Source organism: Canis aureus, chromosome 10 (genome assembly GCF_053574225.1).
Source record: "Canis aureus isolate CA01 chromosome 10, VMU_Caureus_v.1.0, whole genome shotgun sequence".
In the NCBI taxonomy this organism is placed as follows: domain Eukaryota; kingdom Metazoa; phylum Chordata; class Mammalia; order Carnivora; family Canidae; genus Canis; species Canis aureus.
In genome coordinates, this window is record NC_135620.1 from 66,407,848 (window position 1) to 66,432,673 (window position 24,826).

Here is a 24,826-nt window from a genome sequence, read left to right on the forward strand (position 1 = left end):
GCTTTGATCATCAACTGGAAACTTATTTAAGAAATCTAACACGTACGTGGACGGTAGGTCTTTGTCATACAAAAAAGAAGTGTGAGCTCGAGACCCCAGGCACACGGCTTGTCCTCCTGTGGCAGAAGGGACAGCCTGATTTATGCTGCCATCCTGGCACAGAGCAGCCTAGGGAGCTGGCTGCAGGCTCCAGCTCTTGACTTAAACGGCTCTCTCTGGGCCTGGGCAAATTCCTCAACAGCCACCACAAGCAGATACAAAGAAGAGAACAGGTTTCTTACTCTCGGTGCGGGCTTCGGTTCTGAGAAACCTCGGATTCGCTGTCTTTTGGGGACAGGGAGCCCTTGTACGTGTAAAACACATCTTCGGTTTCGGTAATGTAGGTCATCTCGTTCGCAAGGTTATCTGCAGAAGAGTGCCGTGGCTTTCGGATTTCGTGCCGGAGCCGAGGACTTCGCCTGTGTGGGGAAAAGGTCGAGTGGGAAGTGTTGAAAGCAAATTCCACTGAAAAACTTTATCAGGCATCGGGATCTAACTTTGTGCCCTGACCTTTCTAAGGATGCCTTGGCAGACGCTGTTGGAAATGAAGAACCGGTTAACCCGTTAGTACACTGCAATCCACCAAGGGCCACACGAATCCTCGATACTCTCAGCCCCGCAGTGTAGCCTCCAGAAAGGAAGCCTCAGCCATATAAATAGGCAGACGAGACTAATTTATGCCCTTTGGGAAGTGGGGAGTGTTGATTTAGGGTGGGTTATTCTTCTGGGAGGACTCAAGCTCTTAATGCACAAAATAATAGGCTGTACTGACTACTGATCTGTTCTCCAGATTCATTCAAACACCAGTATTAACTAAAGGGTTTAGAAGCCAAAGGTTAGTTTTTGGCAAAACCGAAACCTTACTTCAATTATATCCCTTCATGTGAATTTCACTTAATCCAAGAAGAAAGGTTTGCTTTTAAAAATATATCCTCTATGCCCTATGAGATGGGCAAGGCAGCACCATCCCATTCCCCTGATAGCAGCAGCAGCTGTGTGGCTTCAGGCAAGTCACACCACCTCTCTGGGCCTCAGCTGTACCTACCTGCTCCTGAGAGTGAACCAAATGAAGCGATGTTCCCCGGACATCAGCTCCTGTAGTGGGTGACCCCAGGCTGCTGAGCCACCTTCTATTTTCTCTCTGTGTTTCCACCTCCTTCTTCCTTAGCCATTTCTCCTGGACACCGTCAGGGCCTCCACTATTCCTATTCCCTTGGGGCCCAGATAATCAATAATACTGTGTCCAGAGTAGGAGAGAAAGGCTTGTGACTCCTCAGGAGGGGACCTATAAATAGTAGTAGGAGCTCCAGGCCACGGGTGTGGCGACATCAAAGCCCGCTGTTCTCCTGGATGCTGTCCTGGGCCTCTGCTCTGGGGCCCTGGCATCGCTGCCTTGGAGGCTTTCAGACCAATTAAGCTGCTACTTTACAGAATAAACTTACCATTTTAGAACGAAGTGCCTAAATCTTAGGAAACCAGGACACAAATCTACGTTGTCATGTTAAGATTTCTGACACTAAATACCATCAGCATCTCTGCCTAGAGCATCTGGCCCCAGGGCAGGGTCCTCACCCAGCCGTCTTGCACAGTAGCTCCATTTGTGCCTGTTAGGATCTCCCTTGGTCCTACATTAAGCAGGGCACGGGATATGAGCACTGGGGGTTGTATAAGACTGATGAATTACTGACCTCTACCTCTGAAACTAGTAATACACTATATGCTAATCAATTGAATTAAAAAAAATAAAAGAATATGAACTCTGACCCAGTGATACTAAACTCAAATCCCAGATCTAACCTTAGATTACTTATATTATTTCTCTGTGCCTCAATTTACTCATCGGTTAAATGGAAATAATAATAGTATATCCTCATACAATTGCTGTGAGGATGAAATGAGTTAGTAATAAGTACTCAAAAACACTATTATCATCATCACTGATTATACCTATTGAGGCAATAATAACGAATAATTGTTCTTTTCAGAACCCCTTTTGTGTCTGCTCATTTTGTATAATTTTCCTTAGACTTTCTCAGGCATTACTATTCAGTGCCCTAAAGAATGATGAATGTTCAAACATTCTTACTGCTTTTATCAAATTTACTGAATTCCATGGATTCTTTTAGAATTCTTCCGATTTCTAAGACATACTGTCCATTTCCATTTACATAAATTATTATACAAATTAAAAGGGTTTTAAGTTAGAGAAAAAAGAAAGAGAATCTCCCTCAGTCCTCCTAGATCCCTCCTTGGTAATTTACAGGTCCACCTGGGTCTTCTGTGAAATGAATACAAAGCCACAGTCTCTAGTCCTGCGTGGAGCTGGGGCAATGTTTCTGGCTTAGTTTCCCTCCTGCTGACAGTGCCTGGCCATTTTGGACACGTTCACAAAACTGATCCAATGTCTCTGAAGAACCATTCTAATAAAATAATGATAATAATTCCACCTCATTTAAAAAAAAAATCACTTACAAAGCACTTGTACACTGTCATTTGTGGTGATTGTTTGAACCCTCTGACAGATGGGAATACTGAGACCAGAGAGGTAAAGAAACTTGTGAATTAACAGAAAAGCCAAAATCTGAGTCTGGGTGATGCAGCCACACACGTCCTTCGCACTTCACCAAGTGCAACTTCCTTCCTGTTAAGCCATCATGTTAAATGCTGGCAGGCTACTTCCCCACGTGCATTTGCTACTACTGTTGCTGAGGGCCACGCATCCTACACCGTATACCTTTACCACGTTCTCCCCTAGTTCATTTTGTGTGATGTTAATGGAAAAACAGCTTAAATAAATCTCAGCGGGCTTCCTACTCACAGGGCTTCCCGGAATGTTAATCTGCCAGTGAGCCCCTTAATTCCAAGAGGGGTGTTTTTTTCAGTAGGCTGTAGTTCTCAAATTCAGACCAGGCAAGTTTTTTAAAAAGGACATCCCAGCATTACACACTAAGGAAAATGTTCAGCTAGGCTTGCATGTTTCACAAAAACAGCCAACTGTTAGTTCTGTAACAGCCAAGCATGCAAACATAAACTCCGACTACAGGCCACATCTATATTGGGAAAACTTACAAAGCTGAATTTTTAAGAGACATAAAGTGTTTAGTGGTGGGTAATACAAAAAAAAAAAAAAAAAAAAAAGGAGGACGTACCAGTTGGGAGTGATGGGAGGGGATCGAGAAGGCAGGCTCTTGGTTTCTAAGTGCTCCACTGATAATGATCTCCGCATGGCTGGGTTCCACACCATCCCTCCAATCACCTTTTTACAATACTGGTTATTTACAGACCTGAAAAACCAGATGCAAGGTTCACTTTCTACATGGACAGACGTGTTCAACAAGAAATTACAGCATATAATAAACAGTCTATCCATGCTCCCTTTCCGATGAAGGGCTGGTTAGCACCTGGATGACACCAGCCAAGGTTACAAGGAGTAGAGGTACACAGATCACAAGTGGTTCCTTTCTGTCCTGGCTTTTTCTTGTTGTTTCTTCTCTTCCGGTGAAAATATTTTCTTGGGCCTTACTACTGCAAGCAATAAAGCTGCTTTAAGGATATAACCAAACCTTTCCACGAGATGAGGAGGAATTTTCAGGATAACACGCATAAAGTTCGCATAATGTCAAGGAATGTTTGCTTCGCTCACAATGGCCTGAATACAAACATGAACCATCCTTCCAGGAAGGTGCTCTTTGCCATCCTAGCTGGCAGAAGCCATGAGCCCTAAATCACAGCACTCTTTGAAAGAAGGCCCGAGAACATGCTTCGGCAGCAGAGTTCCATGCCACGTGCTACATGAACGGGACACCCTGAGGCTGACTTTCATGTTTTATTGACACCTACAGAATTTAAATCTTATCTAATGAGACCCCTCAAGGAATGAACTACTTGAAAGGATGGCATTTGAAGTCAGTTTAAAAGAAACTCAGTTCTGACATTCCTAAATTTTAAACAATGTCTTAAGACCCCAGAAGAACACAAAAGTCCCCCTAGAATATCAATGTGCTAATTTACAGTAACAAATCTCCGTTGTCACCCTGCTCAAAATGCTCACTGCAGCATCACTGAGAGAATCACATCAGAAAGCAAATTAGCATTGATTGAGAACACTGCCTCAGAACAAGGGGAGCACGTGAGAGGACTCACAAGTTTAAGGTCATAGTTCCCCATAGTATGTGTCACGGATTATTATTTTTTTAAAATATTTTATTTATTCATGAGACACACAGAGAGAGGCAGAGACACAGGCAGAGGGATAAGCAGGCTCCATGCAGGGAGCTAGGTGTGGGACCCAAACCCGGGTCTCTAGGATCATGCCCTGGGCCAAAGATGGAGCTGAACCACTGAGCCACCCGGGCTGCCCATGTGTTACAGATTATTAATAGATTCTCTTTGATTGGGGCGGGGAGGAGTCCCAATGTCTCTTAAGTTTGCAAAATTCTGATCAAGTTCCTTTTATGTGGAACCTCTATCAGGAGGCCCCATATGCAAATCTGTGTGTGTAGCTCTAGGGTTGGGCAAATCATGTAAACTAAGCCTCAATTTTCTCATCTATGAAATGGACACAGTGAGGGCTGAAATTTGCAATACAATGAAGTTGGTCTTAATAGTGAAGAACTGCTGATCCATGCCCCCCAACCACCGATATCCCAAATGACCCCCAACGGCAGATTAAAAATAGCTCAAGTTCTTGGACTCTTGAATGTTGGCTGGCCTGTGACTGCTCTGACCAAGAGTAGCTGTGCCAGTTCTGGGCCTGGCCTTGATGATGACTGCCTGCTTCTGCCTTAGGCCCTTGGAGCCTGAATTTCTGCACAAGACATCAAATGACCCTGCTGGAGAGTGCACATGAAGAGGCCCTGAGAGCAGAGAGAAGTGGAGGGTCCAAGCGAATCCAGCCTTCCAATCATTCCATCAAGCATGGGAGCCATGTTATCTTGGACCTAACAGCCCAGCCCAGCCCAGCCCAGCCACCAGCTGCTTGTCGCTGAGAAACCCTGGTCTATGCTACATGGAGCAAAAGAGGTGGCTGGCCAAGCCCTTCTCAATTTCTCAATTCACAAAATCTCAAGATAGAACAGAAAGATGGTTGTTTTTTTGTTTTTAAAAGATGTTATTTATTTGAGAGAGAGAAAGAGAGCGTGTGTGTGCGCAGGGGAGGAGCAGAGGGAGAGGACAAGGAAACTCTGCTGAGTGCGTGGGGCCCCATGCGGGACACAATCCCATGACACTGAGATCATGACCCGAGGCAGACGCCTAACCAACTGAGCCACCCAGGAGCCCCAAGAGGCTTGTTCTATCATACGAAAATAGGGGTAGTTTATTTTGCTATAATGGATAAACAGAACCTGCCCACCTCACCCCTAACTCTGTGTTGGCTGTATGTTACAGAAATGAGGAAATTCGGGACACCTGGGTGGCTCGGTGGTTGGGCATCTGCCTTCAGCCCAGGTATAATCCTGGAGTCCCAGGATCGAGTCCCATTATCAGACTCCCTGCATGGGGTCTGCTTCTCCCTCTATGTCTCTATCTCTCTGTATCTCTCATAAATAAATAAATAAATAATTAAATAAATAAATAAATAAATAAAATCTTTTTTAAAAAAAGAAAAAATCAAACAAATTCAAACTAAAAGTGATGCAGGTAGTAGGATTTGAACTCAGTTTTCTTAGCAAAATCCATGTGTTCAACTGCTCCCAATTCAATCCTGTCAGCTGGCCTGAAGGCTCAGATCCAACTAAAGTGAATACTATATTCCAATAAATTACGTCTGTGACATGTTCAGGAAGGGCTACTGAATGTATAAAATACTAGATGATATTATAGGAGCTAGAAACTTTGAAAATATATTTGTTCTTGGTTCATCAGAAGCTGAGAGAGAGCACTTAGCACCATAAATACTATCACTGATGCTAACAGAAATACTAATTGAGTCTATAAAAAGCTACCTAATGATTATCAACATAATGGGAAAGTCACTGGAATAGTCTGATACAGTGCCACGTAGGAGATAATGGTTCAGACAGGGGGCATTGTTTCATTAGTAAGAGCCACATCAACAACACAAAATTATGAAAACAATTTTTCAAGTCAACAAACAGTTTACAATTAACTTGATAATTTCTGTTGTATCTTTACTTAGAAAGGCAGTCTTAGGGGGCACCTGGGTGGCTCAGTGGTTGAGCGTCTGCCTTTGGCTCAGGCCCTGATCCCAGAGTCCTGGGATCGAGTCCCACATTGGGCTCCCTGCAGGGAGCCCGTTTCTGCCTCTGCCTACGTCTCTGCCTCTCTTTGTCTCTCAGGAATAAATAAAATCTTAAAAAAAAAATCTTAAAAAAAAAAAAAAAAAAGGCGGCAGTCTTAGAATAAATACACAAAAATACAAACTGGATTAGTTTAGGAAATCCACTTTAATCTAAAGGTAAAATTTTATAAGAGTAATTTCTTTCACTGCACTGCTCATGAAATATTCTGATTATCACTCCTGTAGATACTAGTACACATGGGATTGTTATAAGATTTAAATATAATTAAGTATGTGCATGGTACAAAGGAAACAATTGCCAGTTTTCGTTATTGCTGTTATTTTGTGACTGTTATATGTATTATGTCCCAGCGTCACTTGACTCTGGGAAACTTCATCTCTGCTCATTCACTATTCGGGAGCACTGTATCGAATTAACATTCTGTGGGAGAGCCTGTCTTAGTACCACGACAACCCTCAGAGTCACTGCCACGTGCTTCCCTTACAGGGACATGGAGTGGGAGCAGTTGTAATTCTGGCTGCCTGGGCGCTGCCCGGGCAACAGAGTTGTGGAGGCCGAAAGGAAGGATGAGAACACGAGCAGTACTGAGTCCTCGTGGAAGGAGACCCTGCTGTCCCTGGAGACACTTTCAGCCGTGCAGCTCCAGCTCCAGTGCCTGGGGTCCCTGGATGATAGCAACCCCTTCCCCCGAGGATGTCTACTACCCGGCAGTGACCAGGACATATTTACATCTCAGCCTACTGTGGATACTTAAGAATACTCACTTTTTCAGGTTCCTAGAGCCCATAGTCCAGTACTGAGACAGGACATTCTTTTCTTGAGGTAGTAGCTTCTTTGCCTGAAAGAATGTATGATGCTCGACACAGGATTTCCACAAGTTTTTGCAAGATCGGTAATTTAACATGTTGAAGGCCACGATATGTTCCCTGGATTCAGTCTGGGGGAGAAAAACAGAGTAGAGATTTCATCTCCACAGGTGAAGGAGCAGAGGCTCACAGGTGTTCTGTGTCTACACCAGGTAAGGTGCAACAGAGAGCAGAAAACCAGCTTCAAAATGTCCGAGGCCATAAATCAATGTTACAGGAATATTCAGGAACAGGATCTGTTAACCATCTTATTAATGTGGTAAAGATGACCTGACTCTACTCTTTACCATCACTTGTGATCCTTCATGAAGACTCTGATTTTGAATGTGCTTACATTCCTAGGTTGGATATATTTGGAGCAACCAGAAAAAGGCTGTGTGATACATCTTTTAAAATTTAGCTCTGGGAAAATCTCTCCTGAAGAAACACACTCTTCCATTTCTCTGCAACTTGATATTTTATAAGCCTGTGGATTTCTCTATTTGTCCCCCGAGCACGGAATTAAATCAAGTGCTCACATATTTTCATTTTAATGATTTCCTTGATCTTCAACTACCTAAGCTTTTCTTTTGTTTTCAAATTAAATTACCACCTTCTGCATTTTGGGGCCACTTTCAATCTTGCAATGGGGTGGGGGTCAGAGGAGACCCAGATTCTAGTTCTAGTTTGAGCATTAGTGTCCTCATTTCCAAGCATTCACTGCTATATGGAGACATTTTAAGTACATATTATCTCTGAAACCCTGGAAAATGAACATAGCAACGAGAAGTAAAAAAATATAGAGTATAACAGGACAGAGTGTGGTATCGTGGAAAGAGCAGGTGTCTCTGATTCAAATTCAGAAAACTGTGGGAGCCTCAGTTTCGAAAACTTTGAGTCTTCTTCTCTATCCAGAGTCATCTGGAGAAGGGTGGTCACCTCTTAGGAGACATATGCGAAGATGACTGTGCATTTTATTTTTTTAAAGATTTTATTTATTTGAGAGACTGAGAGTGAGCATACACACAAGCAGGAGGAGGGGTAGAGGGAGACGGAGGAGCAGACTCCCCGCTGAGCACAGAGCCCGACACAGGGCTCGATCCGAGGACCCCAAGATAATGACCTGAGCCAAAGTCAGACGCTTAGCCAACTGAGCCACCCAGGTGCCCCTCCTGTGCACGTTAAACACATCAAGGGAAGGAACTCATCTTGTTGACATTCATTGCTACTCTGTGTGGGCTCATGCCAGGTGCTCTGACCAACGCTCTTTCGTTTAATGTACTTGATTCCCTGAGAGGCAGGTCCTACTGCATTCCTGGAACAAGACAGCTTGGGCTAAGGGAGGTTAAGGGACCTGCCTGGCTGGTCAGTGGAGGTGGAGGAGCGATGATCCAAACCCATCTCACTGACTCCCAAGCAAGTTACATCTCCAACCAGAGAAGCACAGGGAATTCTATGGGAACTCTGGATTCCGACTCCCATTTTCCGTCCACCACACGCCAAGCTCTTTCTCCCCCAACAGATGGCCAGCTGCCTTCACCTGCCGTAGAGCTACTGGCTGAGGTGGCTAAAACCTCAAGAAACAAAGCAAGCACAGACATAACTCACCTGTTTTTGTCGCTGATGTATAAAGAACTTTTTCCTTTTGAAAGAAATTTTTAGAATGTTCACCCTGCAAAAAAATAAAACACACAGAAGGCACATAGGGATCAGATGGGTGGCAGCTGACACCTCTCCATGTGTGTCCTCTACTCTGTGACCATGAGGAAGGCGGGCTCCTAGCTTCCGAGAATTTACCTCAGGGTAGAAATGACGGCAGCTCGTTGCCTCGGCCAGATACCAAGGAGCTGACTGAAGCTGAGGATCACATAAGGGCCATTGGATTATGACGTAACTTTTAAAGAACAAGAACCATGGGCAATGTGCTCTCTTTGTGGTCAGCTGCTTTTGTGATGTTGCAGCTTGGCCTGAGCTTGCGTGGGTCTGGGGAGAACGGCTGAGGGCAGCGTGGAGCAGCAGCAGGAGGACAGGAAGCAGGAGGACAGACAGAGCTGGATCTACATCCCAGCTCTGGTACTTTGTGGCTGCGTGTCAACAGCTCCTCTATTATTTGCATAAGGACATGATTAGAGCTCCCACAGACAGCATTTTTATACACAAGTCCCCTACTAAAAGCTTTACTAGCAGTCCCTCAATTAAGCCTTGCAACAGTCCTGAAATCCATGATTATGCCCATTTTCGGAAAGCAAAACTGAGGCTCAGAGACCTCACCTAAATGCTCAAGATCATGCAACTAGGAATGCGTGGAGTCCCACATCAGAAGTCCGTGGAGAGCACTGCCTTCTTCAGAGGGTCTTGGGAGGATTCAAGTCTGAACACTTGGTAAAGGGCCAACTACTAACTGAGGAACCACACTGACAATACAATTCCTGCCCAGAGGAAGTTCTCTGAATTCTGGCCAATGTGCTGCCCAGGGCTTGTACCAGTTTATCCATGTTTCTAAAGAGTATCCCAACAATAGGGTGACTGGGGGAAAAGGATGCCGGTGAAAACCCAACTACTGGTCCCAAGTACTGAATCTGGGTCAAGCCTCCCAGAGGTCAGAGGTAAAAACCTAGGGTAAAGTCTCTACCCCTCCTTCAGAAATAAAAGTTTAAAATTAGACATAACGTTTCTTTTGTTCGGCATATTTTTAAAGCATGATTCAGAAAAATAATTAGAACTGGTTTGCACTTACCAAGGATAGAAACTTGTGCAAATATATTTTCGGTACACGGCGATGCCCGCAGAAGCAATCCCAATCATTAGCTCTAAATTGTGCAGATCCTGTAAAAAGGAAGAACTCAGATTCACAGCGTGTCACAGTCATGCCGATGCCCTCTGGTAACTCAAGCACCCACGCTTTTATAAATAGCAGTATGTATAAGCTCCAAAGGGAAAACGTTATGGAAAACAGGCAAGGGATACTTCAGATCCAAATACTCAGCACCAGATGCTTCTAAAGCGAATGCACACTGCCTGGCACCTACACCTGGGTCCCAGCAGCTTAGAGACTCTGTTACCAGGCAGGTCCACCCATCATTCCACAGAATCTTCAAATGAGCATCCGATTATACATTTTCAACAATTAGATATCATGCTGGTATCAGAAAGGCCTCACCCTCTGCACAGCTTCCCACTAATCTCAGCTCCCATCACTAAAAAGGCGTTAGTTATCTATTGTTTTGAAGGGGAGGACTGCTGTCTTTAAATCCAACGAATAAATAAATATTGCCTATAAATCCAGTACACTCCACATTCATTAAGAGCCTGTGTGCCACGCATTGCCATTGACAATGAAAATACAGAAGATATGGTGACTAACTACAGGGTGTTTTAAAGTCATTTAAGAACAAGGTGAGTACAATAAAATTTAAAAATAAAAGGGCTCCTTCCCCTGAGTCATCTATATCCCAATTTACCCAATCAGATACTTGTAATTATATTAAAAAAGGAGGGGGGCACAGTCTGACTTAGTTACCACTGAGTGTGAATGGTAGGTTTGCCACTTACTAGCTGTGTTATTTTGGGCTATTGAGCCTCAATTTTTCCTTTTGTACAAGAACGATTATCAAATTCACCTCCCCAAGGGTTTTTATCAGGCTGAAATTAGAGAATATGGGGCAGGTGTAATGAACTTTCATTCTCTTTTGCCTCTCGAGACATAGAGGGATAAATCACTTGTGAACAGTGATGTGAACGTGGGGAATTACAGAAACTGTCCAAAGAAAACAGTGCTGACACATGCAAAAGTCCGGAGAGCATTTACTATTGGGCAACCCACTGAAATCACATGAGTCTCTTCCCCGGACGGTTACTGTTCACTAAATTCCCGTGCCCATCCCCACATTTCTCAGCAGGGCCACATGACCAGGCACGGTCAATGTTCTAGGAGAAGTGATGGGTCTCTTCTGGGCTGAATCATTTTAGGAGCTGCTACCCCGCCTTCCAGCTTCCTCCTTCCTTGCCACAAGCATGAGGCCATGTGTGAAGCTTGTGAAGCCACAAGACGGAAGCAGCCTGGCTGCCAAGCAAGTCACTGCATGAAGGAAGGCTACTCTGGAGGGTTGTTGGGACCCATCGCAGCTTTTGAACTACTGAAGAATGAACTTTATGGTATTGAGTTATTGATACTTAGGGGGTTTCGGGTGATCCAGCATAGCCGAAGGTAACCCAACTCCCTCTGACACCTTGGGGGGTGTCAGCCAGGCAGGTAATCATCTGGCCTGAGGTCTCTCATGGGACGCAAGTGGTGGGGAGAGTACAGATCAACTCAGACACATATAAAGCCCACTTCACCAGTGTAGAAAGTTCTCGACAACATTCTACAACAAATTATTATTTGCAGATGTAGTGAAAATTAACCATCAAGTCCCAAAGTTAGTATTTTCTAAGATCTCATATCTTTTTCCTATTTTATTACTTAGGTCATAACTTGCCTATCACAGGGTTATAAAACTGAAGAGGCACAAAAGAAATGAAAGTGTGTCTATGAATTACAAAAATACTCTACAGATGTAAAGCTGGTCATTTACTCAACTTCCCTGAGCCTCCATTTTCTCAGTGTAAAATGGGATGATCAGCATACCGATTTCACAAGATTGCTAATAATCTTTAAATGAGACCTTGTGGTCTTGTGAAAAGCATCTGGAACAATGGCTAGTACCTATTAGTTGTTCAACCAATATTTGCTTCCTTTTGGACATGATGTGGGACAATTACTGGTAGAAAATATAAAGATTGGATGCCAATTAGTGCTGGGGTCACGTACTGAAGCTGCTACTTGTGTGCTATGTGACCCTTGAGAAGTCCCTGAGTATCAGTTTCTCCATCTGTAAAATGGGGTAATGAGGATACTCACCTCATGGCATTACTGAAATAAGCAAGCCACTGTGTCTGGCAGAGAGAAATTGCTCAGTCATTGAAAGATATTAGCCAATTTTATTTAAAAGGAACAATCAATTTAAAATAGTTTTCAATAATTTTTAGAAGCGGTCATATTTGAGCAGTTAGCTGTATTTTGAGCAGCACGGAGATGAAACAGTTAAACCCTTGGCTCATTAAAGCATCGCTCTAATGAGCATATACTTCCTTCGCTTCTTTAACCGTAACACGAAATCATCTTACAAAAACTACTTGTTTCTAATCCCCATGACGCCCCTACCCCATGGAAACATGAAACAAGCAACTGGATAAATAACCAACCAAACTCAACATTACTTTATAAAGTTTCTAAATATTGTTTAGGAAGGTCTTTTATTATTTATTTATTATTATTATTATTATTATTATTCTGGAAAAGGCAGTTTCAAGAAGTTTTAAAACTTTCAGAAGTTAATTTCTGAACCCGACTGGGCCAAGGGTACCTACCCTACCGCCGTGCAGCTCCACTCCATAGAAGTCGAGGGTCCGTGCTATGTTGATGAAGCAAGATTCGGCTTCTGATTGCTTTAGCCCACTACAGAAGAGGAGAGAAGACGCAGAGTTTGCCAATCAATAGAGTATATAATTCCAACTTTAAAAATAAAATTCCTCTCCAAATTCATAACGTTGTAAGGTCATTAGATACCTTATGTTATAAATCTTAAACAACTTAACCCTGGATCCTACTAAACCAGGACCTTTTCTTGTCCACCGAATAGGACTTCATCTAGCCTGCTCCATCCTTTACTAAATACTACTTCTTACCCAGTGGGCTCTCAGTATCAGATCCAGAAGACTGCCACCTTTTGAAATTCCCACCTTCCTTGTTCCAAGTTCAGGTCTCTCCACCTTTATCTATTCTTCCGGCAGCCTCCAGCTCCCAGACGTCACTGGGCTATTTTAGGATGCTGGCTTCTGCCTGGGAAACAATTCTGGGAGGGAGGATTGGCAGTTGCCTTTTAGAAGGGACGCTGGCTGCTTGGCCTTTGTTTTTTCAGCCTTCCAGAGAATGGCAGGTCCCTTGAGACCTGGCCTTCCCGGTTGGGATGGCGCTTTTTTGACCTGGGACTGAACAGATGCCACTGCAGCTTGGACTAAAACGAGGCAAAGGATGAGGAGGCCGGGAGAGGGCCTGTCTGGTGGAGGGCAGGCTTGGCCTGAGGCAGCTGCGGGACACTGGGGCTCCTTTCAGGAATTTAGGGAGTTTTGTGACCCGATCCCAGAGAGGACGTGGGATTCACACAGCCTGGCGACCTTAGTCCAGATGCCTGGCTATTCCACGATGCTCAAAGGAGCCACCCATTTTATTAAATGTGGCCAACCGTTCAAAGGTCTGCCTGGTAGGTCATTCGTGGGGCGGTCCGCTTTAAAAAGGGCATTTCCCCTAGGAATTAACGGATTTCAGTGACATCCTAAAAAAGAACACTGTAAATCCCCCTAAACTCTTACTGGATTTTGCACTTTACAGAAATGCTAGTTATGCCAAATATATCTGCCATCATAACAGCTCAAAGATTCACAAACCCCCGACAGCTTAAAAGAGGATTCGTGAACTAAAGGAAGCAAACATCAAACATAAGGACGCAAGGTCCGGAATGCCCAGCCTGGGTTCCCAAAGTAGGCCACCACCCTACCCCTCCTCTCACCTGTGCTGCTCATGGAGCGATTCCACCTTCGTTAAAAAGTCATCGTTCTGGTCTGGTATAAACTGACTATCAGAAAGATAGCCCGGATGATGAATGGAAGAATTATAGTCTCCAAAATGAGCTACCAAGACAGAATGAGGAAGAAATCGCCTTTTCAATACGGTCTGCATTCACGGGCATCGACAGCATCACAAGCAAAGCATGGGGAGCATTCTTCCGAGAGGTTCTACCACCACATGCCCTTGGCCTTCGCGTTGGCTTCAGATTCCACATGGTTATCGGACCCTACATGGGTCAAGTACCTCCATGCATGCTTCAGCTGAATGCTCTTTCCCTGAGGCCAGATGTTTAAGCAGTCTGACCTAGGTCCTGTTCTAAACCCACAGCAGTTTGCACTGTACCCCGGATACAGACACATGAGAGTGCCCACTCGGAAATGCCACATCCTGTATGCCAGGCACCGTGCAGACAGGCAGTCTAGTACCCCCAGGTGATTAGAGCACTGGACCAACCTGCTCTAAAACAATGGGTGTGGGCATCAAAGAGGTCACACTGACCTATTACTTGCACCTTGATTGGCTCCTTGGAATTTGGATAAGGTTGGAAGAAATGGAACCAGGATGTGTTCGGAGGCCCAGAGGGAAGGTGGGGGATGGCATGAGGGGGTGGGAGTGGGTGGGGCTCATGGGTCTGGGCCCTGGCAAGGCTGAGGGCAGAGTTCTTGGGAAGAAGGAAACATTCTTAGAGGAATCAGGGAAACGAGGACCTGCAACTGCAAGGTTACGAGGAAAGTGGCTTTCTAGAGGGATTTCCAGATGCATCTCTGGTCCAAACAGTACCTCTCCCTTGAGATCCTTGACTGCCATTCTACAAACATGCCTCATTGATATCTATGGCCATAGGTATTCCTGAGAGTTGTGCAGTAGCCAACCTGTACAAGCATACATGGTTGCCCTGAGGATTCAAACCGTCTGGGTGTCTGGACTGTTGAGACTGGGAAAAAGACGCTGGGTGGAACAGCCAAGGATCTGGCTTGTGGGACCCAAGGACACCTGCTTCCCTTCTCCACGATTCAGTTCTTCCAGCTTTATAAAAATAGGAGAATAAGTTCTAGTTTTGATGGGCAATTATGTGGTATTTCATTTTCTTAATAAGACACTTTCATCTTTTTCTTAAAAATATTAACCTTGATCTTTCCAGAGGTTGCAATGAATTCTTCCTGCAGCTGGTCTCCACACCAGCGAGCTTCTGAGGACTGATGTTTCACAGTACCCATTCAACACAGATTTCTAAATCAAATAGCTCCATCTGTGTCACAAGGACGGGGATTGGCAGAAGCTGCAGTGATGCTTTGTGGCCAATCTCAGAAGGGAAGGAGAGGAGCCAGGGAGCTGCTTCGGGAGATTTCATCACAAAGATGAGAAGCCAGATGCAAGCATGTCTTTCTTTACATCCGTGTGGCCCTACTCATCCTCAACTGCCATCACACATAAGAGCTGCTCTTTGAGATCCATACTGTCGTAAAGGGAGGCTTCCTCCTTACAGTCTTCCCTGGGGGCTGGGAGTGAGGCAGACTCATCTGTGGGGCCTAGCACCTAGGCAGAGTACACGCACGGTAGGTGCTCAGGGATGCCGTGCTTGGAACTAACCCAGATAAAAGCTACTGCAAAGTTCGATTTTGGAAGGGGAAGGCGGCAGAAAGTCAAGTGATCTACGCATGCAGATTTGGTCAAGGGCAGACCACTGGCCGTCAAGGCCAGCCAAATGCAGCTAAGCTATGGACAGAAACATCGAGGCTGGATTATACAAGCACCAGTGTGACGCTCAGGTGAGTCTGTACAATGGTGAAATGTACAACAGTACATCTGGGAAATAATTTAGATGCCCTGACACAGAGCACCCAGGGAGGAAAGCTTGAGAAAGCCATAAAGTTACCTTGTGTAAATTCATTTTAAAAGGGAAGAAGCAATCAAATTTTTTTTAAAAAAGGGAAGAAACTGGACCAGAGAAGGGACTTCCTGGTCACAGAAGCCACTTTCAGCAATCAAGACCAGAACCCAGGTGATGCATGCCCCAGCTGGTGCTCCTAACCTACCAGCCAGCCTGCCAGGTCCAAGGCTGCTGCTGGTGGGCCATTTGCTGAGGACAGCGGTCATGTCCCCAGAAGGCAGGCAAATGCTACAAGGGATTGTCCTGAGCCTCAAGGCAGAGTCCTATTAAATTTTACTCTGTAGGGCAGCCCCGGTGGTACAGCGGTTTAGTGCCACCTTCGGCCTGGGGTAGGATCCTGGAGTCCCGGGATCGAGTCCCATGTCGGGCTCTCTGCATGGAGCCTGCTTCTCCCTCTGCCTGTCTCTCACGCATAAATAATAAATTTTTAAAAAATCTTTATTTTTTTATTTTTTATTTTTTTTAAAATTTATTTATTTATGATAGTCACACAGAGAGAGAGAGAGAGAGGCAGAGACATAGGCAGAGGGAGAAGCAGGCTCCATGCACCGGAAGCCCGATGTGGGATTCGATCCCGGGTCTCCAGGATCGCGCCCTGGGCCAAAGGCAGGCGCTAAACCGCTGTGCCACCCAGGGATCCCTAAATTTTTAAAAAATCTTTAAAAAAATTTTTACTCTGTAGGTTTTATAGCTCATGGAGATCCTCCTGGATCTTGATTTGGTCATCCATATTAGCTAACAAGTCCCAACCCCCAGGCCCTTCTACAAATATGAATAGCAAGGCTGTCTTTCGTTAAGTCACTGACAAATATGTGAACTTAAATAAATGGTCAATGAGCCTCCCAGTAGGGTGGTCTTCCTTTGAAATCTTAGTTGGCTACTCTGTGCAAAGTCCTATGCTAACCACTAGAGGGAAACAAAGTCAAACAGTCATCTGCAAACACCAGGAAAGCACAGGGACTTCCCACGATGTTTTCAAAGCCGTCAACCCATTAGATGCTCATTACAACCCAGTGACAGGCATTGCTTTTATCTTCATGAAACAGTTAAGGTAAGGGAGACTCAAGGAGGGGACCTGCCCATTTTGCTCAGCTGGTAACTTGGAGCCTAGAATCTGACCACAGTCCAAAATCCTTCATCTACTGACTACCACATACCCTAACCTCCAGGGTAATACACTTTCCTATTTGTGGAGAAGCAACGCATGCGAAAGCTAATTATAGCAGGAAGAAAAGGAAATGAGTGTTTATTTGGGAAATACATTGTCTTAAGTTCCATGCATTCTTCTGGCTAATATTTTATATTGTTCAGGAAAGAGAGAGGTATATTCTAGGCACACAAATGTGCAGCATTTCCAGAGGTTACACTCTTCTGCTGGGAAAGTCCTTTGCATCTTATAAGCCTTTTCCATGTTATTTGTCCATCTCCAACTTGATCTTGGAGGTTTTTCTCAGTGGTCATCACTAAGAAGCTTTTTTGGACGCACCAGCTTCTCACCCCACGCAGGATGCAGTGTATTCTCTATGCTCGCCCTCAACGCCAGCATCAGCGGGCCCACCTTTGCCTGCCCACCAGGCAGGACACCCCTCGCAGAGAGAGGCCATGCTTTGTCTGTCTTTGTGCCCTGAGGTGGGTGCAGAGCCTGCGCGTGACAGAGGTCAGCAGACATTACAGGATAAATTATGTATTTCTGAAAACTTTATTCTCTGAGCCTCGTAAATAATTGAGGTCACCAGCCACCTACAGTCTTTTCAGTATTTACCTACATTGCTTTTTATCTAATAAGAAAATGTGCTTTTGGTTTGCTCATCACTGGTGGGGCTTATCATGCTACGACACACCCTGTTGGGACTATTTAGTGAAAGGGAGCAGATAAAAATGTAGACTATCCAGCAGTATCCCATCCCACAATTAATCTTACAGAAATGTGTGCAGGGAAGTTTGAGGAAAAATACATATGTACCTCCTGATAGTGAAGGAATAAAGAGCTTATACTTAAAAAATGCTCGTCTGACAATCCATGATTTTATTAGCATGGTGATCTTGCTACTATTTCTGCTGAAACTAGTTTGTACTTTCTAGGTGCTAATACAGTCCTTTACCCTCAGTCTATCATCCTTGGCAGAGGGGAACCCGACCACTGACACTTAGAATAGGATTTTCTTATTTGGCTCTTAAATTTTACTCTAAATAGAGTTTATTGTTTACAACAGGCAGTTCTTTAGAAAGCTTTCTTCTGGGAAGACATGAAAACGGAGAGTTAACACTTGCCGTGTGCCACGCACAGTTCTCAGGGTTTTCCATATAATCACTCATTCTATCTTCACTACTACCCCATAGGGAAACACTGTTAGCCCCACTTGACAGATGAAAAAGCTGAGGCCTGGAGAGGCTCAGGGTCATAGGTGTGTATGTGGAAGAGCCAAAGCCCAGGTAATATGGCTTCAGGTGTGCTCTCATCGACTCAGTTAACGGCAAGGGTCCAACTATAGTTTCCAGTTATAGATCATCTCACATGTGTGATTGGACTCAGTCAGTCAGTTCTGAGTCGTCATCAACATCCTCACCTCCATCTTACAGATGGAAAAATGGGTGATTCAGGGAGGTAATACCACGTACGTGGCAAATGGAGGAGCCAGGCTTTAAATTTAGTCGGAATGCATCCGAAGCTATGTCCTTTCTAAAAGTGTTCCTGTCTCTCAAACCTGAAGCTCTCACTGTGAACAACAAACTCACTCTGGAATGTGGCTAAGTGTGTCTCTTCAGCCAATCAGCCTGGCAGAGACGGAATCCATGAGGTCTAGGGATCAGTAAGGATACAGGTTGACTGTGGCCATGTCATTTCCCACCCGGATGTAACATTAGCGGAGTCTGTTCCAGCTGCACTGCAGGGAGAGGGGAACTTTCAAATCTACCCAGACCCACCACTGTGCAACCTCTTCTCAGTTTCCCACTGAGGAGGAGAGGCAGGCTATCTGCAGAGATTGAAACCAGGTCTTAGCTGACTAGTGAGTAGGGTCACTGTTAAGTCTGTCTTCTATCTCCCAGTATCACACAGATGGGCAGGTAAGCTACAGGCCCACTTTGCTCTTTACCTCTTTTATTCCTGTTCCTTGAAGCCAGGGGTGTGGACAGACTTAAGGTCACCTCAGGAGTTCTTGTCAGCCTTCTCTTGCTATTTTGCCGCTGAGACCAAATTAGAGTGAGTAATTTAGCCAGCACTTGCTCTGAGACCTGACCATCTTGTCCTCTCAACTCCCTACCATACAGCCAGCCAAAAGAGTTATGGTGTGGAGCTTACAGAAAGGTAGAGGAGCCTTCTTCAGTCTTGGGCTACCATGTAACTCTGTTAGTGTACTGCAGTGGCACCACACAGCTAACTCTGAAGTGATACCTTGCCCTCCATCTGGCTATGTACCCTTTCTATGGTGCACACCCAGCACCTACCACTGGGCCTGATGTGGTATATATGCTCAACAAAGTTCAACTGAATGAGTGAATTCTTAAACAAGTCTTAATGGGAAATTCCAACACAGACTTTCTATCCAATGTGCGGCTGGTCCAATTGAGATATGCTGTTAAGTATAAAATCTGGACTGGTTTTCAAAGACTTCACGTTAAAAAAAAAAAAAAAAAAAAAAGGTAAAATATCTTGTTAGTTTTTTATATTGCTTACATATTAAAATAATATTCAGGGGACGCCTGGGTGGCTCAGCGGTTGAGCAGCTGCCTTCGGCCCAGGGCGTGATCCCAGAGTCCTAGGATTGAGTCCCTCATTGGGGTCCCTGCATGGAGCCTGCTTCTCCCTCTTGCTTGTGTCTCTGCCTCTCTCTGCCGCTCATGAATAAATAAAATATTTTTTAAAAATAAAATAATATTCAGGATATACTGGATTAATTAAAGTATTAAAGCTAATTGCACCTGTTTCATTTTCCTTTTTTAATACTAGGTACTTGAAAACTTAACATTATAGATGTGGCTCACATTATACTTCTACTGGACACTGCTGGTACAAACCAATAAATAACTCATTAACTCTACTGAAATTCTTTTTTTTTTTCTACTGAAATTCTAAAAATAAATTCCTACGGTCCTAAGCAAGTAGCATGAGTGGCCTCCAGCAAATTCCTTAACTGTGGGATCCGGTTTCCATGTTTCTAAGAGGTGACTGTTAGAAATATCTGCCCCCTGGGGCTTGTTATAAGATCTAATACATGAGCAAAGGTCTGGTTAAGGCAATGTGTGATAGGTGACTTCTGCTGTATGGGCTCAGCCACACCTTCCCTAACCAACATCCCTGTGCCAGCGGAGCATGTCAGGGTGAAAGTGGGAGCGAAGCATGCCCAACGGGATTCCTGGGAAGAGGGGAAGTGACCTGGTCAAACAGGAAAGGCCAGGGACTTTCTTAATACATCGGTCAGAACAGTCTGTCCATCTCGGAAATGCTCCCTGGGTGACTTACATTGTACTGCATAGGATGCTAGAACCACTGCCGAGTTAAGGGGGCAGGTTAACCTGTCAGGAGAAAAAGATATTAGCAAAGTCACAAGAACCAACAACAGCCTTAACCATCCATCATGGGGAACACCTGTCCCTTTCATGGATTAACCATTAAAAAAACATCATGGATCGTAACAAAGACAATTTTAGGATATAATTCAAATAGTAAAGATAAATATAACACTAAAGAGTCATAATTAAAAGAGAACTTTGTTGTGTTTAATGCACATTAATACAAATACCATGAAGCTAGAGGCCTACTGTTGGGCTGGTCAAGAGAGGCCAGGCTCATATCACTAAGAAGGAAAAGTGAGGAAAATTATACTCTTAGATCAATGGGCCACCTTCATATCTTTCTAGTAAAGACGTGAGACTTTTTGTAGGGCTTTCTAACTCAATTGTTGACTTTTGTTGACTCCGTGATTCTTGATTACCCACTTTCTAGAGAGGGGACACCCTCTTAGATGGGAAAAATAAAAAAGGATCTTAAAATTTAAAAACTCCTGTGAGTTCTAAATTGCTCAGTAACAGCTACTTAAGTTTCCTAAATCTATTTACCCTCCTGAAGTTTCTGATCTGTAGGGAATGGTCCATCTGCCTCCCAGTTTGCCTGCCACCTGCCAGAGACCCAAGGACTGGGGTTATACTTGAGCTCCCCGGCCCTCAGGCTCACTATCCTCCAAACAGCCCATTTCTGCCAATGACCCCAGCTCTAGCTTAGTCATACTTCGAGTCCCCCGGTTGCTCCCTTCCCTCTGTTCAACCATGAACGCCACCATCTGCCTGAGCTTGGCCAGCAGACCCGGGCCAGGGATCCCTGCCAGGTAGAGAAATGTGCTGAGGAGAGGCTGAAGAGAAGCAGCACGAAGGAAGGCTTGCTGGGTGGGGAGACCAGATTTCAAGAGCATTCTTCCCAGCAGCCCCGGGGGAAGTGGGGGAAAAGTACTGTTTCCATGGCAGCTCCTGAAATTCCCAAGATGTGAGTCACCCCCATCTCTCTGACTAATCAGGTTGGGCAGCCCAGGGTTCCCCTTCCAGTCTGCTGGGCTGGGACCTGTCCTGAAGCTGCACGAGAAGCGGGCCTTCCCCAATGGAGGGGCCCCCAACTTTCCTCAGGCGACTAGGTGTTTCCTGCTAGAACTGCTGAATGATCTCTCCATGTCTGGAGATATGTCCAGGGATGCTCACCATCTATTTGTTCATCTGGGGACCCAGAGAGCCCGTGGGGAGAGCAAACCCCAGCCACTTGCTGTCCGACCCAGATGGGCTTCAAAGACACCTAAGTCAGTGTTCCTGCTAGAGGCAGAGCAGATGAATGGGATTCAAGGAACTGAGGAGAAGCTGCGAAGGTTCCATTTATGGGGAAGGAACAACTATGAAGAAGTCAGAAAAGAATATTTCCAAATAATAGTGTAAATACAAACTAAAAAGGAATGCTGAGAGCCTGCATGGTCACTCAACGATGCCCCCAGGCAGACCCCTTTCTTTCCCTCCAGGCTTTAGAGTCTCACTCTGACAGACAGGGTCACCTGTTCTCAGCTGGAAGGAGAGCATGCCTCGGAGCCAGAGCCGCTGACACACATGGTTGGAGCAAGTCAGGGCACCCAGGAAGAAGGCTAACTAGATCCATCCCGTCTGTTCAAAGACCCACAGCCACAAATGGCCAGGCCCACCCTAACATACCCAGCAAGTGTCTGGTAGCAGGAGACCCTCTCCTGAGAGAGGTGGTGAAGGCAACCAGCAGGCCTGACCAGCTATGCCAGGGATTGAAGGCAGGAGATGCCCTTCAACAGGTGTGACTAGAGACTAACGGGGGTATTGTGTTTGGAGAAGAATGAAGACAGCCAATTTCCACTGGCTGGACAGAGAGCTCCTGGGGGTGGGAGGCCCGGCCTTATCTGACCAGCACAGCACAGAGCTCATCGCGTAACAGGCGCTTGCAAAACATTTGCTGGGAAAAGAAATTAGTGCCTAGAAGAGAGGGAGAGACAAGTTTCCTTTGGTGCAGAGGGCAGGCTGGACCCAGGAGAGGGGTGGGTAATTTCACCTGTGTCACCCTCACATGTGAGAAGGCTCTCTCACAAAAAAGGGGAGCTCCTTTCTGGGGGATGCTTAAGCAGAGGCCCAAGGCCTGCAGTTGTGCTAGAGAAGGGGTTCCTTCCTTCTCTGAGTGCGAGAAGGAGCTAAATCACAATAATTCTCAAATTCCAGGAGCTCTGAGCAGTCAACAGGTTCTGGAAGTCCAGAAAGCAACCCATGTCTTGTTTCTAAATGTTCCTCCCCCAACCCCATCCCCAGGATCTTCATGGCCCTGCCCGCAAATCTCCCTTCCACCTAGATGAAGCCCCTCCAGCCTCTTGTAGCCTTCCATTCCTTGCACTGCCATGATCTTTGTAGATGCTGCTCTGGCCACATGCCTTCCGATTAAGAACCTCCAACAGCTCTCCTCTGCCTGCTGGACACAAGATGCTTGTCTAGCTTTGACAGGAAGAGCCTCCCAACTCTATTCTGTAAGCCTGCAACATGTGCTCTTCAGCTGAGACCAAGGGGGTGGCACAGGGCAAAGACCTCCAGCCCGCACTCCTTCTAAATCCTCATGGCAACTGGGGTCTGCAACGTCCATACTGGTCCCAATCGCCTCACGGGCTCCTGTCTCACTGCCCCCAACCTCATGGCAGGCTCCCTCATAGAGGCTTCTTTCTGAAGACCCTCCTCAGGAGAGCTGGCAGGAGGAAAGCAGGAATGAGGAGAATAAGCAGTGACTGTTTCCACAGTTCACCTGCTGCAGGTTCTCCCTTAGGTCAAGGAAAAGCCAGGATTTGAAGGAGGGAGCTCAGGGACAAGTGGCTTGGCATTTTTTCCCCCTTCCCGAGCCATTTCAGACACTCCTGGAGATGGTCCTGACACACAAGACGTGCTGACTCGCAGGCAGACACTCGTCTTCCAGCAGAAAGGCTCCCAGAGAGAAAAGGAATCACCTCTAGATAACTGAGGGGCTTGGAAGTGAATCTATATTAGGTCCAATCTGCCTTCTGGAATGAAGCCCGTCTCACATTCTCCCTTCAAAATTTCTCAGGTCTTTACCAGAAAGATAACTGTACCTTTTCCCATAAAACTGAAGTTTTATCCATCCTCGGCTTCTCAAAATCAAGACTGAGTTAAAACCAGATGTCCAGAGCGTAATGCCGTGCAGGATGCTGCTTTCAACATCCACCCTTTGTTTAGATTTAATACTGTTACCAGAAATACACGCTCATTAGATTAAAAAACCAGGAATTTTAGTGCCCGGCAGCTGACAGGAAAAGAAGAACGTGAAATTCTCATTACCTTCCTTCACAAATATCCATCTTCAGTTGTAAGAAATACAAATGCCTACGAAACAATTGTTTTTATTAATTCATCATACTCAAATGGAAATACAAAAAAAAAGTGATAAGGACAAGATCTGTACATGTGGAGGACAAAATGCATACACACACATTTCCATCTGAATTATCAGGCACTATTTTGTACGTTGCAAAGCTGCCCCTTCAGTAACAATGGTTCATGTGGCTGCTGACTTGCAGCCAGCCCCACGCCAGCACATGCTGTCCCAGGGATGGTTGAGCCCGCCAAAGATCAGCTGGTGCTGTTGCCAGTGGGCACCCCCACCCTGGACATTCCCAACCAAATTTGGGGCTTCCAAGAGCACAGGACCCACGGGCATCATGCATTGGCAGCCCCCATGTGCTGGGGGGCCGCGGTTCAGAACACACCCACATTCCCTCCGCATGAAGCTGCAGAGAGGAGGTGGGGCCATGCGGACACCTCCTTGGCTGGGTGCAAGCACCCAGCTGAGTTTTTTCCTGTGTCCCAGGGACTGTGGGTACTTGAGCAGAAACATAAACATCAGTCAGCTATCAGCTGCCAGGACCTCCGAGCTGAAATTGGTTGGCCCTTGTGAGCCACCAGCAATGTCACTTCAAAACCCAGGACCTGATTTGTGGGCAGCGCTCAGGAAGCCATCACGGGCTCCTCGCCCTGTGAACCTGCCCACCATCCAGGGACTGGGTAACAGCAGCAAGAGTGCTGCACCAGCCACGAAGGGCCATGGAAAGCTTTATATTTTGGGATGTGGCATACATGTGACACTTGGCTACTAGCTCCCACTCTTTTTTAAAGCCCAGATTCAAATGGGATAGACATTCCAGCGTCTGGCCAAGAGGACAAAAGGGGAACTTCTTGAAATATAATACAGATGCAGCAGGAGTGTTCTGGGGCAGGAGAGTGATAATTTTGGCAATTTAAAACACATGGGGTCTCCTTATTCCTTTATAGCTATACATTCAAAGGTCAAGGCTGGTGTTCCGAGATGTGACTACTTCACAGGGCATTACGACCTCCTCTCTGCACAGATGTAGGCCGGGTGTGGGAAATTTATAATATACTGCCTCATTTCAGCCTCCTACCAGCTCTGAAGAAGGCACCACCACCTCTTCTTTTTTGGGGAAACAGGCATTCAGATAGGTTACATGGGGTCAGTTAGATCTTATTTTAACCTGGACGCTCACACTATGAAAAACCCTGACTATGCTACAAATTTCTTCTGCATCTAATGACTTCAGCTTAGGGTCAATTTCCT

General features: G+C 45.5%; 1 protein-coding gene across 8 annotated transcripts in view; it reads right to left on the minus strand.

Moving 5' to 3' along the window:
- The window catches only part of PTPN3 (protein tyrosine phosphatase non-receptor type 3), a 142,939-nt gene that overhangs the window by 39,024 nt on the left and 79,089 nt on the right, over nt 1-24,826 (minus strand). For 6 of the 8 annotated variants that reach the window (XM_077912852.1, XM_077912851.1, XM_077912853.1 and 3 more), the window contains 9 exons: nt 23,533-23,577; nt 20,168-20,220; nt 13,756-13,876; nt 12,557-12,644; nt 9,885-9,973; nt 8,756-8,819; nt 7,067-7,239; nt 3,189-3,323; nt 282-458 (listed from right to left, as the gene is read on the minus strand). In XM_077912852.1, the coding sequence (XP_077768978.1) occupies nt 282-458; nt 3,189-3,323; nt 7,067-7,239; nt 8,756-8,819; nt 9,885-9,973; nt 12,557-12,644; nt 13,756-13,876; nt 20,168-20,220; nt 23,533-23,577 (945 nt within the window). Of the gene's footprint in view, nt 1-281; nt 459-3,188; nt 3,324-7,066; nt 7,240-8,755; nt 8,820-9,884; nt 9,974-12,556; nt 12,645-12,755; nt 12,996-13,755; nt 13,877-20,167; nt 20,221-23,532; nt 23,578-24,826 lie in introns of those variants that run through there. The other 2 variants (XM_077912856.1, XM_077912858.1) reach the window with 2 other exon arrangements.